The following is an 18299-nucleotide window of genomic DNA, read 5'->3' on the forward strand; positions in this document are numbered from 1 at the left end:
CCCGTTTAAATCGATACGAACACGTGTCGATTCAATTATATAACGAATGCTATAGTTGGCGTTAATTGACGTCTCAAGGTCGAAGATAATTGAAAAAAATCTATGGCGATCTTGGTCGTTTGATTTGCACAAAAATAATCGTTGTTGGAAAAACAGGAAATAAGGGAAATGGAAAATTTCAAAAATTCCTTCTTTCCTTTGTTAATTCTATCCTTGATCCGTCTCCTTGTATTTTTAGCTGATTTCCATCGGGACGAAGTTCCTAGACGTATACTTCGTATGGAAAACATGTCTGAGAACTGTGATAGCAAGCTTAAAGAGAGAGAGAGAGAAAAAAAAGAAGAAATAGTTAAAGAGAGCCGTTGTTGAAGTGACCTTGAAGCGGACAATTGACTCGAGACAGACTATAGCAAGAAAGTGTATAATTGAGACGAGTGGCTCGTTATTCGGTGGAGTGTGGCCGAATATCCTTGCCACTCGACTCGCTGCAACTAGTTCTAGGTTAAGGACTGCTGTCGCATAAGTGACATCGTGCGGATTCTTGATAATGAACTATTTGCAGAATCTAGGCCCGTCAGCTGGGAGGAATGGTGGACCTATGACGGTATTTCCGGTAAGGGATTCCATACTCGTGTCAATTAATCGAAAGATTAGTTTCCTGTTTCCTTGTTCTATCAATCGTCCTCTTTTCGTGAATCATTTATCACTTTTTAAACATTCTTTCTCCACCCATTCATGTTCATTCACAGTTCGTAAAGTTATTTCATTTTTAAATAATAAATATTTAACGTGTTTCTTTCTTATTTCAAAATTTGTAAATGATCGTTTCATTTAGATTATTTTTCGTTTCGATCTGTTGAACAAAAGAATATTTTTCGTACAAGTTTGGAAATTAAAAGTTCTAGTTTCCAAATACAGGAATTCTTTTGTCGAATACAGTAATTAATATAATTATCTATCCGCAAGATTCTGTATTATTTTTCTCTCCTATTTTTTTCCCCATCCACTTATTTTATAGAGAGAGTTACGTATCTTTCAATATTTTCGAACAAAAGACACTATGAAGATATCTAGATACTTGCCCAAAACATGACGAATCACATATTTCTTCTCATAAATATTGACCAACTCGTTCCATATATACGAATTATCTTCCCTCCAATGTTTCCAAACACATCCAATTTTTCACCGATTCCACACCACCCTCTCCAAAGAAAACTCTCCTCAACAAATAATTTCACTCTTCCTCGACCTTTATCTGTAGCTATTAAATTAAGTATTTTCGGAATTCTTCCCGATTAAAGTCGCGTAATCGATGCTCGAAAATCGCGTTCGACGTGTCGTTTAATCGATTCGAAGGTCCCGGGTTCTGGGGTCTCATCAATCCGGATTGGTGGCTGTGCCACAAGGGCAGACGTCAATCGCCGGTGAACCTGGAACCGTCCAGGCTCCTCTTCGACCCGAACCTGCAACCCCTTCACGTGGACAAGCACAGGGTAGGTGGTGTGCTGGCGAACACTGGCCACAGCGTAGTTTTCGCCGTGGACAATGACACGCGCCATCCGGTCAACATATCTGGTGGCCCGTTGAGTTATCGGTATCAGTTCCACGAAATACATTTGCATTTTGGGTTGGATGATCGGACCGGTAGCGAGCACACCGTGGACGGACACGCGTTTCCCGCGGAGGTGAGTGCGTAAAATTTTATTTAATATCAATGTATGAAATATTGTAGTGAGATAAGATAAGATAAAGTTGTCATAGCAACGGTTGCGATGCGATTAGCGATCATACAACGACGTTTGTATCGTACGTGTGTTTGTTGATCGTGTTTCGATTTGAGTTGCGCGAAGAAAAATTAGTAGAAATATTTATTTTTTTTTTTTAAATTTGTCCTCTGTGTGCTAAATTTTCGTTTTAAATGTATCACGAAAGGGGAACAATTTGTCGAATTGTCTAATTGTTGTTTTAAATTCTTTTTGAAAAAATATTTTTCAATTTTCATGACCGATTTTTACGATCGTACATCCAATCGATTCGATTTCGAATATCTTATCATGTTTCTTTTACAATCTTTTTCTTTTTCCAGAATAAAATAAAATTTTTTTCGTATCTCGTTAAAATCTTAGAAATTCTTTCTTTAACGATAGAAGACGCCTGAGACATGATTTGGTTGTACTACTTTTTGCGCTACTAAGATTCCTCTTCTTTGAATCTTAAGGAGTTAATATAACTTTTTTTGGAATTATGCAATGAATATTTGTTATTGTACAACGGATAATTTAATAAATTGTTAATTAAAAATAATTGATAGGTAAGAAATTGGGCTATCATAATTAATACGCCAAGTTTTCCCCCTCTGACATAATCGATAATGTACGTGAATTTTCGTTATTGATTAGAACTGTCACATCTAATTGGATTAGACGTAACATGGCAAATAGCATGAACAGGACATAGACTGAATGGGATAATGATATATATTGATGATGTAGCGATAGTGCCGGCACATTACTAATTATTCGTGTTTTCGAGTTTTAAATAGAATTTGCATTATATTTTAAATTTAAATTCAAATTCTAATTCGAATCTCTTCATGGTATGCCATATAATGAAGTTCACTAATCCTGTACAGAGATATAATTTATGAATTTTGTTACGGTTAATGAGACCATCAATTCATTATTATTATTATTATTATTATTATTATTATTATTATTATCATTAATAGTGGATGAGTTACGTCAATAATTTAATAATGCAAGCGATAAACGCCAATACTACGTTGTAATTACTAATGCAAAATTTCTACGATTTCTATGATTTTACGAGGTATAAAATATTTCGATATTTATTTTTTTTTTCTTTTTTTAATTTCGTTTCATTAACGAATCTTGTAGTAAAAAAAAAAAAAAAAAAAAAAAAACGTAAAAGATTCAGAAATAGAAATAATACAAATGGAAAAATAACTAATTTTTAAAAGAGCTAATAAAATAAAATGGATAAAAATTAATAAGAAAAAATCCAAATATTAAAATACATATTATCACACATTATTCATGAAATCGTATAATAACAAAAGCTCCCGTGAAAAATCTCCCACATAACAAAGATCCCAAGTAGTTAAATCCGTATTTATCTCTATATTTTTCAAAAATATACTTTCTCCAATTTTTTAGCGATAAAAAATTTTTTACACACACACACACACACACACACACGCGTATATATTTTAGCGCACAACAATTTTATTAGTATATAAACAGTAGAGCGATTCAATTTCGAAGAGATAGAAAACAACACGGGAATAAAAGAAGGGAACGAATGTTGCCTTGAAAAATTCGAACCGACGTTAACTACTTCGCTCTATCCAACTTAACTTCGGTAATCCATGGATCGAGTGGCCGAGGCTATCAGTTTCTATCGAAGGCCTAGCCCCACCAGACATCCGATTATCGATCATCCGCGATACGTATCCGAACCGTCTATCCAGATTCTTATACTCGTCGATTACGAACGACTTTTATTCACTTGATCACGTAACTGAAACTGATTAACGTGAAAGCACGTCTTCTATTTTTTTCTTTTTTTTTTTCCCCCTCTCCTCCTTCTCTTTCTTTCTTTTCGTCTCTCTCTCTCTCTCTCTCTCTTCTCTCTTTTTTTTTTTCACTCCCGTTCCTCGTTCGAAGTATTAATCTTCGAACTGGGTCAGAACTAGGGAACTGGGTTACCAGTATACAATCGCGATATACGTGCAACCCGCGAAAACGTATAGCTTTTAACAGTTTGCCAGTCCGCTACATCGACGGGGAAAAGTTGGCCGACACGGAATTTGAAAAAATTATGAAACTTTCCCAATATATACGGGTTTTATTCGCGTGATGCCTCGCGTGCTCCTTTTCCGAATTTCTTTCTTTCTTTTTGTTATTATTATTATTATTGTTGTTATTTTTATTTTTGCGCGCGAAAATTTGGCCTTGTTATCGGGTCGCGGGAATTATTATTATTATTATTATTTCTTTTTTTTATTATATATTTGGAAATTTGTTGAAAAATCGTACATCGAGAGAATTTTTCGAAAAGTTTTATTGTTATTTCGCGGGCGGAAAAAACGTTTCGAAACGTTGCTCGAGGCAACCGGGCGAGATCAATTGTCGAAACGATAAAATTTGTTTTTGTTATGAAGAATGTCCCTTGTAGCAAGGAACGAATAAAAAATGTATCGAACGTTTCAAAAAGTCGGGATCGATAATCCCGGAAAGAGTATAATATTTATTGGGGGGGAAAATTCGTGATAACCGTGAATCGAGGTATTATTTGTACTTTTTTTTTAGAGCGATTAGATACGAAATAAAATTTTATAAAACGCAACAATGAATGGTTTTGAATTTCGATGCATGGAAATGGAGATATTTGAAAAATGTCAGAATCGTTTTTTGAATTTTCTTAGTTTTCTTATTAATTTTAAAAGAAGTAGTTTTTTTTTTTATTAATTAATTAACGTAATATAAAACGTGTAACATATATATATATAATTCTATTCGAGAAGATAAAAGCGAAATCTTGGTAGATTTATTTAAAAATTATTGATGGACGTGTTGATGAAAACTTGGTGTTTGAAAACTTTTCACTGACTTTTATTAATACGATCATTTTCTCGTTAGAAATTCATCAGCAGTTAACGATTTCAGATTTAAGTAGAATGGATCCTCTTAAAGACAGCTTTTACTATTTAATCTGACAGAGTTATACGCATCATCTATTAAGCTGAATATTCCTTTGAGGATTTAAATATTTGAGCACTTTATCATTTTATTTTATTATTTTAATGAAATGATTTAATGAAAGTTAGGAATCGATACCCGTGGCTCGTAATAATCTGTTATTCAATTTGTATTATAAATGACACAAAAGCTCGATTAAATTATTCACGCCTCAAACTAACTTGAAAGTTTCGTCATATTAAATGTATTACTTTGTTATTTTCGAATGGAATTATAGAATAATTCTATCGTGTTATTTACAGATGAAAAAAAAAAAAAACTTCATCATTTTTCCCAATATCTTTCCCATTTTTCAAGCTAAACTCACTAAAATTTCATTATATCTCAAATATCAGATCATTCGTATTTAAAAATTGGTTAAAAAGTTCCTTAAACCATTCACTTTTTGATGTTTTAAAATATTTTAAATATTCATCTTTCAAATATCCATTACTTACTTTTCTACTACTATGTCTGACTATTTATACCATAAACTACTTGAAAACTTTACTCAAGTCTCACTTTACCATTTTATTTACTTTTTATACTATTCATTTTTTGAATTACACTTTAAAGGACTCTAAATCGACGTAGCATAAAAAAAAAAAATAGAAAAACATTTCCAAAGTTATTCAAGTTATTCATTTCAACGATTCACAATTGAAATTGTTAATTAAATACATCATCAATATTTTCTTATTTATTCCTATTATTCACCACAACTAATTCGTTCGTTTAATTTTTGTTTCGAAACAGTTGCAAATATTCGGCTTCAACTCGCAACTCTACAACAACTTCTCGGATGCGTTACAACGGGCACAGGGGATCGTGGCGTTGTCTCTTCTTCTCCAGGTATTATTAATCTGGCTAATAAAATGGTTCATGCTTCTCCACGCCTTTCGTTTTGCGAAAGATCGAGGAACGTAACACGATCGAAGTAAGCGATACTCGATAGATATAACCGATGCTGGTTACCTTTCAGGTTGGAGACCTCTCGAATCCAGAGCTTCGAATATTCACCGAGCAGCTGGATAAAATCAAATATGGAGGTGAGATCAACAGTAATTTAATACATTCAGCCGGACTCGAATTTCTCCACGAAATCGAATTTCCTCCCGATATACTGGGTGTGTCTCAAATGTATCCTTGATTGAATACATTTAAGATATATGTGTGTATATAGTTTCTAATATAATGTTTTGATTAACGGATAGTCTGTTAATTGGATGGTTAAAAAGGGATTTAGATGAGAAGTTCCTTTTAAAATACCTTTAAAATTGATCGTCGAGTACGGTGGAGGTTTTATAAAAGGGACTTCAGTCATTGAGTATAAAGTATTGAAAGGGAGGAAACTCGAACGTAAAAATAAGGTTGTTCGATCAGGTTGTAAATCAAATTAGATTTCAATCGGTTTTCTCTTTTTTTAATTCAAGTATTTAAGTGGTAATACGACGATATTTTGATATAAATATTCTTATTTTTATTAAAATTATTAATATGATAAATTTAATTAGTTTTTTTTAAATTATGTTCGGGATAATGTGAATCGAGATTTTAATTTCGATCGTTTTCTTTTAATTGGTAAGAATGATTGATAAATATTGTAAAATAATATTTCAATTTAATTCTCCAATTATTTTTTTTTTTCTTTATTGAGATAATTCGCGAAAGAAAGTGAAAAGAAATTTGATTAAATCATTTGAGGAATAACCGGTAAAATCGATCGATTTAATTAATTCTTTGATTAAATTCAAATACGAGTTATTTAATTATCTTAAAATTAATAGTTTCGTAGAAAGTAATTTATTCAAAAAATAAAACTTGATTGTCACAAGGTTCTTTTAAAATTTTTTTAAATACTATCGTACTCGTGTAACAATTAATAAATTTTAATCACTTAAAATAAAGAATACGTAATAAAAAGAAATTATAATAAGAAGAACCATATATAAAATATTATATTTCATAAAGGAAAAAAAGAAACTCTGAAACAAGATTTTTAAATTCATTTATAGTTTCATTTTCTTATATCTTTCTGTAATTTTACATCAGCTTGGAATATATTAATAAAATAAAAAAAAAGTGGATTTAAAATGTCTTTTACAAAATTAGATAAACATGCTTCAAGAGAATCATTTTTTAATCTCTTACATTTCATTAATTATTTTTATTTATTAAAAATTATTATTACTACAATAACTGAAAATTAATAAAAATAGAAACTCGGATCCAATCCTCTTCTTATTATTTTTTCTTCTTATTAATTTTCTCCGGAAGAGAAAATGTTCTCTTGTGCATAAAATAAATTAAATCTATTTCGATTCTCATAAATTATTTCATTAAATTCTACGTATAAGTATAGATTTCTCTCGTAAAATAATTTATTGCAATAGAATCTTTCGTATCCTTGATAACAGAGGAAAGAAATATCTGAATAATAAAACAATCTCGAATTTTATTTATTCTGGAAATTAACAAAATTGACTTTATTCTTTTTCTGCCACTCTCAATATCATATTTTTGTTTATTAGTGTCTATGATTCTAGGTAAGCCAATGTCATTTATTTTCTTATAATTTTATTGCATTTTCATACTCTTTAATTATTTCGTATTTTTATTTCGTATTTTTATTATGGAAATTAAATATTTCTATTTAGTTGCCATTGTGACACCTTACAATTTAGTTAGCTTTATACTAAATTGTGATGATTAGTTCAGTTGAAATATAAATATTAATATGAAATATTCGGATAACGTGCGAATACAAAAATATTTTATCATAATTAGAACAATGGAACGTCTATTATCAAAATTAATAACTATCATGACGAATTTCTTTTATAATTGATATCTCCTAATATAATTATTCTATATTTTTTAGAAAGAGTAATACAAGAATAATTGAATTGAAAGAGAAAAAGTCAAAACGTGCAAGGATTAAAAATAAAAAAAAAAAAAAAAAAAAAAAAAAAAAAAAAAAAAAAGAGGAAGAGAAAATAAGAATTCTTAAGAATTGTAATTAAGGCAAACAATTTCAGATATTAAATCCCATTTTGTAATCGCAATTTTCAATTGAAATCGTTCTTCGCTATAATCGCTATAAGTTGCCTTTTCCACGATGAAGGATTTAATTGCAAACTAATTAATTTTAATTGCCGAGAGAAAGGAGATGTATTTTTCGGAGATACACAGATCAAACAAAAAAAAAAAAAAAAAGAATAATACAGAATTTTCCTTTGTATCAATTAATTAAAGATATTGTCTGATTCGACATGAAATTTGAGAAATGATTATCGAATTCGTATGGGGATTTTCATCGATTTGGATAAATAAATTTGTTATATGAAACGTTTTTTGGCCCATCTTATTTATATTTTTTAGCTCTTATAATTGGCTTTTAATGGAAAAAAATTAAATCAGGAAGGAAACGTAAATTTGTATAAAATATTTTGAAATTTTAAATAATCAACCATTTCTATAAACGAATTTCAATAAACGTACGTTTTATGCACGTTTCATTCATTGTTAATTAAACATTTATAAAGGATAATTTCAATTATATGCTACAACTGTTATAATTGATATTCTATTCTCGATTTCGAGAAAAAATAATTGCATAAAATTATGATCAATTGATTCTTTGTGTGCTTTATACATACATTTCACGTATATATTTGCTTTAAGTGATACTATTTAAATTTTATTTTCAATTTTTAAATGATCACGTATCACAGAATAAACACGTAAAATTTTTTTAATAATTAATCCTTTGTTTAGAATGCGCATGTACCAAATGAAAACACGTTTTATGTATTTTATATAACATGAGGTCAAAACAATAGTTTAAACATGCAATAATTAATTAATATTTTAAATTAGCCATCAAAACAGAAATGAATATTTTATCACAGTACATGCGGGATGGAACATCAGAAATTCTAACTAATCAATCCTTTATTACGCTAAGGATGCCAAGATCGGTTCGGTGAATTTCATAATACGTTACATGCATACATAACAAAATTTCGTTTTTGATTTACCTAGTTAATTTAGAAATACGTTTTAATTAAAAAAGATTTGATAATCTTTACTTGATAAACATGTAAGATAATTAATTGATGTTTTAAAGCAGCATGCAAAGCAGCATATTATAACCGTGATAGACATTATGAATTGCGTGTCGTCTACGGAAAGTGATTCGCGTCAGATTATTCAGCACACAAGGAATATTAATATTTATCCATTATGAAACAGTCGAACGTAACATCGACTAATCATCTTCTTAAACAATGTTCATCAAAAAATTCAATGCAATATATTAAATCAAATTTAATCTCAGCAGAGAAATGAAGATAAAAATTAAATCAATAGAATATTAAAATTAAATTACTTTCGATTTCATTTTTCGATATTCCTATATCTTTTATACAATTAGAAATGTGTGCGAGGCATAAAGTTTGCTCGATGGTTTAATTCCCCAATGATCGAAGGAGACGCTCAACGTGTCTTCTATATCTTTATCTACCTCGGTGAATCGATTGAGACGCTTTTATTCTCGGCGTTTCAATCGCATGAAATATAAAAGTAAGAATAATAAGTGATGCGTGCGTGAGAAATATCGATGTTAATTGGGCTACGTATGCGCGTCACGGTTATTGTCGGATCATCACGTTATCGATCGAACTGATTGCACGCAGGCCAAGCGATGGAGATTAAACGTTTCGTGGTGCGGGAACTGCTACCAGACACGAAATATTACATGACGTACGACGGCTCCATCACGATGCCAGCCTGCCACGAGACCACCACGTGGATCATCCTGAACAAGCCGATATACATCACAAAGCAGCAGGTGAGGGAGAAACTATCTTGAAATACGTGTAGGTTATATACGTATGCGCGTTTGCGCGTGCGCGGATTATTATTTCTTTTTAATTTTCCCGCCCTTTTTCGGTCTAATTTAATTGGGCTCAAAATAGAATTTAACACGTCATACACGTTTAACACGTTATTAAGAAGATTATTTATGTTATAGAAAGAATATTTTTTATAATTTTGTCTCAAAATTTCATTCTTTCCTTTTTTCCTAGATATTTCAAGATATTTATACAAGATGTTAATATATTTTAATATATATATTTTAATAATATATTTTAATATTATATTTTAATAATATATTTTAATATTATATTTTAATTATTTATTCGTGGGACAATTTTGAAGGATTGTAGAAGTAAAAGAAAAGTTATAACTATATATTTTAATATTATATTTTAATATTATATATTTTAATAATATATTTTAATATTATATTTTAATTATTTATTCGTGGGACAATTTTGAAGGATTGTAGAAGTAAAAGAAAAGTTATAACTTCACGAATAAGCTTCTAAGATATTTTTATATATCAATTTTTATATTATTATTTTGGCATATAGAATCGATTTTTCAAAATGGTATATTTTTGTCAAATAAAAGAAGACGTAATTTTATATCAATAATAATTTAAAAAGATATAATTATACGTCAATAATAGTAAATGTATTATCATGAAATGCTAGTCGTTGAATATCGACTATAAGTTTACCAGAACTTCGCGAGAACTTACGTTGTTTACTGTCAACTTTGAACTTTCTATATAGGTATGCAATTTCTGCTGATCTCCGTTTTCTATGACTGAGAATAAGGGTTAGTTTACAATTGTTCGATGACTAACTCGAAGTTGGCCGAAGAAGATTCTGTAATATGATTGTCGGAGCATTCGAAACGAATAGATGCTCAAAGATGTTACGATAACTCTTGATTGGTTGTTGTGGCAAGATCGAAGAATTAGAATCAATTAAAACAAGGAGGAATGCTTCGTTTCACGGCGATTTTATCAAATTGTTATTTTTTCATTATGGTACTCGATTAACTCGATGCTCACAATTATTATCATTTTTTTTTTATCCATGTTTCTTTTAATTTAACAACAATTGAAAGACTCGTTTAATCGTTTTCTGCAATCTAGAACGCTATTTCGTTTTCGTGGCTGTCACAGTTGGGATTCGTATCCGACGTTGGCACGGTTTGAAGAATCGCAGTAACTCACGCACGAAACCAGTTTCTGATGTTCTTTTAACGATTTCGCGTGGCCAAGGGTGAGCGAAATTTTGTGAGCACGTAATACCCACGGATCGAGGAAATTGGTTTACGGGTTGGGTTTCTTATCGTCTCGAAGCATAATGCTTTGATGTCTTAATACGTTTTTTTTTTTTCTTTTTTCGTTTTCATTCTTACCTTGTCTTTTGATTTTTCTTTTTCTTCTTTTTTTTTAGGTTTAATTATGAGATGAACAAGAATTGGCAAATTGTATTAATTTAACGAATTAATCTCTGCTTCTCGTGTTTGTCGATTAAAATCTTACGAAAAAAAGTTACGAAAGAGGAAGAGTAGTCAATTGTTAATATTTAAAAATTTGTAAGTATAATCGTGAAACTATTTCGAATAGTTAATTCTTTTAATAATTTAATAATAATAATATTATAAAAAGTAATATTTCAAATATATATATTTAAAATGAAGAATTGATTATAAAATAATCTTTATTTTATGCAATTGATAAACAATTAAATCGTTTAGAAGAAATATATACAATATACAAATAATATGCAAAATAAAATAAATTTATACATTCATGATTTATTTATTATAAATTAAATTCTATCGATTTATAGATTACATTATTAAATTAGATTACTTTGAAACAATTTAACTTTTACATTTAAAAATAATTTATCTTGAAAATTACTATTAACCAAGTCAAATCAAACTCCAAAACATCATCAAAATAGAGGTTAACCAAATCCATTTGCCATTTGCTTTCGTGGCTACCGATCTTCTCGTTTCTCACATTCTCTTGGTCATAAATAATTTTTCAAAACGTGCCAACAACGCGGTATCTTCATTCGCGGCATAATGGATCTATATGGCGGCGGATCAATCAGCCAAATGGATCGTTTACGCCAGCCACGCTTTCGCTACGCGTGTTTGTACATCTCTCGAAAATCGGAAACGGGAAAAACGGAAACGGAACGCCGTTCATCTCTTTTCGCGTCTCCCTTGTTTTATATCACCTCGTGTTTTAATATTACCGGCCGGGGAATCGATGCGTATCATCATCGAGAAACTCGGTTTCGATATCGATACGGGAGGAAAACTAAACGTGGTTTTTTTTGAAAGCAAAAAGAGAGAGAGAGAGAGAGAGAGAGAGAGAGAGAGAGAGAGAGAAGGGAAAGGAAAAGGGAAGAAAGGAGAGGAGAGGAAAGGAAAAACAAACGCGTTCAGAAACAGCGTCTCGGGGAATAATGAACAGGGATCTATTGACTTCCTGGCGGAAAGGTCGTTTTGCCGGTCGAACGATTTCGAATTGCTCTCTTTAGAGCGGGGATTAATCTCGATGCCTCGGTGTACGAGATATGACTTTAATTCCGTTTGCGCCCGATAGATAGAGCGCTCGATACGTTCAATGATATAAAATGGCGCTTTATTGAAGGGTAAAATTGAAAAATTTTAGTAGTGAATTTGTCTTTTCATAGAGGGATGGGATGGAAGGGGTGGATGGACAAAAATGTGCTATCGTTTGGGGTATGATAATTCGATGATTACAATATATTTATTATCGTTTGAAAATGTATGGAAATTTTAGATAAAAGAGTTGTATGCATGATCGCAATGGAGATAATATCGAGCCAGATGAAATGCAATTTTTCTAACGAAATTTTCAGTTTTTAACAGATTTATCGAAAGTAATATGTATTAATTAAAAATATGATTCAACAGGTTGCTTTGATTATAGTAAAACGACAATATGATTATTGTAAAAGTTTTCATTTTGATAAAAATGATAAAAAAAAAAATATAACTGATTAAATTTCAAATTAACGTGTAATAAAATAAATATTACATTCGATCAAATGTTTACTCTAAGAAATTAAAAAATTTTGAATAACGTTATGTTAAATAATATTTTCACAATATTTTCAGAAATACGATTTAATTTTATATTTTTTAACGAAGTGTTAAATTTTAAATATTATTTACTTTTGCTATGAAACACGACGATTCGAAGCCGAATAATTCTGATTTTAATGAACAGCAGACAGGAGATATCATGAAATAATGATAAACTTTGAAATTGATAAACTTTCGACATATCATAATAATAATTTGAATTTTAGGAATAAATAAGTAGATATTACAGTTATATAGAATATTATAAAAAAAATATAGGAAAAATAATGATAATGCATGTCATCAGAAACGATAAATTTTAAAGTAAATTCATCTATATAAATTTGTAATATTTTTAATTAATTGTACTAAATAAATCCATAATTAATTGTAATTATATCTATTAATTAATTTCACTTGTTCTCCTTTTTCGATTAGAATTTCATATTGATTAACAATCGATGAAAGTGACTGAATGTGTAATTTCTTAATCCTGATTGAGAGAACGAAAATATTTTTTTCATATAAAATATAAGAAAATAGAAATTCGATCAATCGTGAAACACGTTAAAATATAATTTATCAATTATTCAACACGACCTATTGTTCTAAATATTAATTATTAATTCTAATATTAAATTCCTTCTTCGCTTTTTCTCTTTCCCTCGATAATAAAATAATAATAAATTCATAATAAATAATCAATAATCAATTCCATAACGATTTTCATATCTAAATTTAAATTAAATTTTCCATAATAATTTAATCTTCCATAATTCCATAATCCATAAAATAAATTTTCCATTTAAAATAACTTGCATAATAAAAAAAAATCATAGTTCTTTATTAAAAGTTATTTAAAAATATAAAACGAAAGCGGAAATAAAATATTAGAACCCTAAAAAAAAAAAAAAAAATGAGAAAAAAAGAAGAAGAAGAAGAAGAAGAAAAACCTTCAAAGTTCGATGATCGAAAATTTCACGCGGAAAGTTCCGTGGCGAAACTAATTTACCCCGCAACGATATCGGGGGTCCACGAGGGGTGGTTGATCGATGATTTAACAGCCACTTTTCGCAAGATGATTTACGTATACAGGATGGCGGCGATGCATTTTAATAAATTTATCGGGGACAGCGGCAGTGGCGTGCGAGGAATTATACTTGCTAAAGCGGGGCGTCGAGATTCCGCGGCTAGTATTTTTCGGGCCAAGTTGGCCGGCGGATGACATCAAAGGGATGCAAAATAACCGGCACACGAACGGTTCACGCGCATACGGATGAGACACGTACACGCATGCAACGTATTGTTCGTTAGCCTGAAAAAAAAAAAGGAAAGAGAGAGAGAGAAAGGGCCAACCGAGGAAACCACCGGTGTGCACACAGTGTATCGAATATTTTAAAAAGCTTGCCCCATCCTCGTGGGCCTCCATTAGAGCGAAAAGAGCGTCTCGGGATGTCAACGAGCCGATTATTAGCCATTGTTAACGTTTCCAAACCTGATTTTTCTAATTTAGATGCAATCGTGTGAAACGATTACTCTTGTTCATTTTTCATAAATTTTCGGATTTTTGGGTCAATGGAATGGATAAGTAGAGAGGGTAGGAGATAGGGGCGAATTAACGTTGGATCATTATTTTTTTAGGATTTTTTGAATCTTTATTATTCCCAGGGTTTTATCTTTTGTATTACTTGTATTGTTAATAAGTTTATTTTTAAACAAATATGATTAAATTGACGTGAAAAATGAATTGCAAGTGAAGGGAAAATTGTATTATTTTTGAAAATAGTACAAAAATAATTGTATCATATTTTTTTTTATTGAAAAATAAAACTTTTATTAAGTTTAATAATATATTGTTTTGATGTCGTTAAACAATTTAGATTACATGATTTCATGTATGTAGGATATTTAATTTTAATTTGCATTCTAATATATATTTCAAAGGTGATAATTTTGATCGTGCGAAATATAAAGTATAGAATAAAATTATGACGCAATGATAAGAAAATTAAGGGTTAATTATTTCAGATTTCTATCTCTAACTTTTTTTTTTCCTTTTTAATTTCCTCAAACTTTTCGAGTTTTCTCGTTAATTCAAATGTTTTTTATTCTCTTAATTTAATCTTTGAACTTGTTCAATCTTCTTATTTCTCTAGAAATTAAAAATTAAACTGCAAATTGAAATTAAAAATACGATATTAATCATTCATATAGCTTTCACGATGTACAAATCTGTAATATCTATTTTATTTAATACATTTTAAAGTTTTAATACATTTATGAAAAATTTAAATAAAATGAATCCATTTCTTCATCTGTGGTCCTGGGAATATGAATTTACAATGAAAATCCACAATCTAGAAAAATTGTTGTCTATAAATCATATTTAATATTAATAAATAAAAATGCATTTAAAAATTTTCTATACTTAAAACTATAAGTGAATTTTATTTAATTTTTTATCAACTTAATTGCAACCAATTTTACACCTGATTATTTAATCAAACGAGATTAAAGTGAAAATTTAAAATACGAAAAGGGTACGTCGTCAAATATTCCGATGAAAATTTAAAGCGAGTAACTTAACTTTCAAGCAATTAAGCTGTTACGAGGAAAGGCCATTTCGAAAGAGCAGAATGCAAAGGCAGTGAGAATAAGGACTTTAATCGTCGGTGTTAGAGTTTCTCAAAATTGAGGAATCGATAAATCAATATCTATAATGAACATTTTATTGCAGTTGTTAGTTCATACCATTATAGAATGCAAAGATGTAGGAGAAAATTATTTTTAATTTATATTAATTTATATTAAATTTAATCAAATTAATATTGCACTTAATATTTATAGTTATCATCTAAAATCCTTATTTTAAAAACTTTTATCTTACATTTGCTTCTTACATTAATTAAAAAAGTATATTAAAATTATTCTGTTCGTTATTTCAATGAAACTTTTATAAATGTTGTAGAATAAAGATTTCTGTTTCTAAATTTGATTTCTTAGTTTTTTTTTATATTAAAAAAAAAAGAATTTAATAAAATAAAATGATACTAATTTCCAATCATTGATTATTTTAATATTTCTCAAAAATTGTTTTAAAATTAAATTTTTATAGATTTTTTATTTCTTTAATTTTTAATTTTCAGATTATAAGAAGCAGAAAAATAGTAGACAAAAAAGACATTGTATTCATCCAAAGTTGTAATCATCGAATTTTCATCTTTGTAACTACAATCTAAAACAAAATTCTAAGAAACAGCTTTGTATTTCTCCAATCTCATTTCAATAATCTAAAATCCATTGCCAGTGTAGCAAAGAAATCAATTTCCATATTCCTCCTTGTAATCTCAATATTCTCTCAATGGTATTAAGGTGGTTTCATCATCAGAAAGAATAAGAGTAAAGAAAAATGTAAAGATATAAAGATGCACGAGACAAGAAAGGTTTTGCGATATTCATTTCATCCTTTGCAGCTTCTCGCGTTGCGACAATTGATGCAAGGAGACAAGGATCATCCGAACGCGCCACTAGGGAATAATTTCAGACCGCCGCAGCCGCTTCATCATCGTCCCGTTCGAACAAACATCGACTTCAACGTTCAGGTAACCTTTCCCCCTATACTGTTGTGTATACACGAGCCTTTTTCAACCTCACGATAACCCCGTATAATTGTCTGGAAACTTTTTCCTCTTCAGGGACCGAAGAACTGTCCGACGATGAATAGGGACATATACTACAAAGGTATGAAAAGCTGTATCCCACCTTGCTTCGCCACGTGAAATGGGAAAAGTTCGTTCGGATACAAAGCTCGAATGACTGTTACTACCCCCGTTTTGCCGACTAATTTTCTATACTTTTGCAACGGGCAAAAGTGATCACAGAGTTGGACGTTTTGTCTCGATTCAGGTGATAACAGATGTTGATGGGAATGGTAACAGTGATGGTAGAATATTAGCACAGGATATGGATAACTTTTTAGTGAGCTACAAATAGAACATGTTGATACGAGTATCAAATCAAAGTTTCAATGGGGAGAGGAAGGAATAGTAGAAAGTTTTTGATAAGTAATAAGTATTGTACATCACATAGGATAATATTAGAAAAATTTATATATCAATTGATTTTTAATGGATTAGCTTTCTTATTGAGTTTTGAATAATTATAATACAGGTAACGATTGTGTTTGATTTTGAAAAATCAATGAAAAGATTGATCTTTTAATTTTTATATCGTGAGGATAATTTTTGTTGTTGGATCTCACTAGTTTATAGGAGATTTAAAAAAATATCTATCAATATAGTTCTGGACTGATATGGTGATCTTTGAATCATAAAATTAATTAATCTACTATTTATCATCAGAATTTTAAAAAGATAGGGCCTATGAGAATAATTTTACAATTCTTATATTTATTTTATTTTCTATTCATTTCTATTCAAAATCAAACCATTCTTTTTAATCAATCTTAATCAATTCTGGCTTTCGTATTCTAATGAACTTGATCTATTTTACCACAAAATATTCCATCATTATTTCTGTATTTGTTGCAGCCAACAGCTGGAAATAACCCCCTTGGCAAGTTATGGGGGTGGCTGGAGGTGAACTACGCTTTCCCTGGGTTAAACTGGAGCCACGCAGTTAAGAGGATAGAAACCCACTGACATATCAATTAATGAGCGCGACCAGTGGTCATCGTATCGATCAGATCGAGCAGAGGCCATCGTGGCGCGTATGGTTGAGAGGAAGAGTGAGAGAGCGAACGAAAGAAAGAGAGAACGAGCGAGTGAGAAAAGAAGAGAGGTCAGAATGTCGAGAAAAAGAGAGAAAGAGATTAAAAAGAAGAAAAATGCTTCGTTGTACTATTAGACGTGAACTGCCAAGTATGTTTCCAGTAACGAGAAAAAAAAAAAAAAAAAACACGCAAAGAACACGCAGATACACAGACAAATACACAGAGAGACACATACAGAAGATATACCTATATATAGATTACAATTTAGCGGAGATAAGGTTAAAACAAAAAAAAAAAAAAACGTAAGATTAACACAAGATATATTATTATACGTATATCGATCAACTATCGAAAAAGCTATGACTATCGTGGCCTGTGTTGAGGTCGTTGATGACGATGATGAATAGAACTATAGGGATGGGGATAGAAATGAAAAACACGAGATTCTTTATGTATAAAAGATATAAAAAAAAAAAAAAAAGAAGAAGAAGAAGAAGAAGGAGAAGAAGAAACTAAAGATTTGTGCGTGATGGATGATCATGCGTACACGCCCACTCGTTCCACCACTTGCATATACATGAATACATACGACATACATGCATACATACTATACATATACACACACATATCGAACGAAAGTTTATACTATATTCTTGTAATAAAATGCTGAAAAACGTAGACGGAAATGGCGACATCGAAACCCTATCTTCCGTGTATACATTCGTCCATGTAAGTAATCCCATCGATCTATTCCACATCCCTTTATTTTCACGCGCTTCATCGACTTCGGTGATTCCCCTCCGAGTCTCGCA

General features: G+C 30.3%; 1 protein-coding gene across 5 annotated transcripts in view; it reads left to right on the forward strand.

Annotated features, from left to right (window-relative positions):
• Window positions 1-18165, forward strand: part of LOC122719585 (carbonic anhydrase-related protein 10) — a 39274-nt gene extending 21109 nt beyond the window's left edge. For all 5 annotated transcript variants that reach the window (XM_043945533.1, XM_043945531.1, XM_043945532.1 and 2 more), the window contains 8 exons: window positions 563-613; window positions 1360-1688; window positions 5520-5615; window positions 5746-5812; window positions 9461-9615; window positions 16229-16357; window positions 16451-16496; window positions 17306-18165. In XM_043945533.1, the coding sequence (XP_043801468.1) occupies window positions 563-613; window positions 1360-1688; window positions 5520-5615; window positions 5746-5812; window positions 9461-9615; window positions 16229-16357; window positions 16451-16496; window positions 17306-17322 (890 nt within the window). In that variant the 3' untranslated portion in view covers window positions 17323-18165. The remainder of the gene's footprint in view (window positions 1-562; window positions 614-1359; window positions 1689-5519; window positions 5616-5745; window positions 5813-9460; window positions 9616-16228; window positions 16358-16450; window positions 16497-17305) is intronic.
• Window positions 18166-18299: the final 134 nt, after the last annotated feature.

This window comes from Apis laboriosa, unplaced genomic scaffold, assembly GCF_014066325.1.
Source record: "Apis laboriosa isolate Shangri-la unplaced genomic scaffold, ASM1406632v1 scaffold85_cov150, whole genome shotgun sequence".
Taxonomy (NCBI): Eukaryota; Metazoa; Arthropoda; class Insecta; order Hymenoptera; family Apidae; genus Apis; species Apis laboriosa.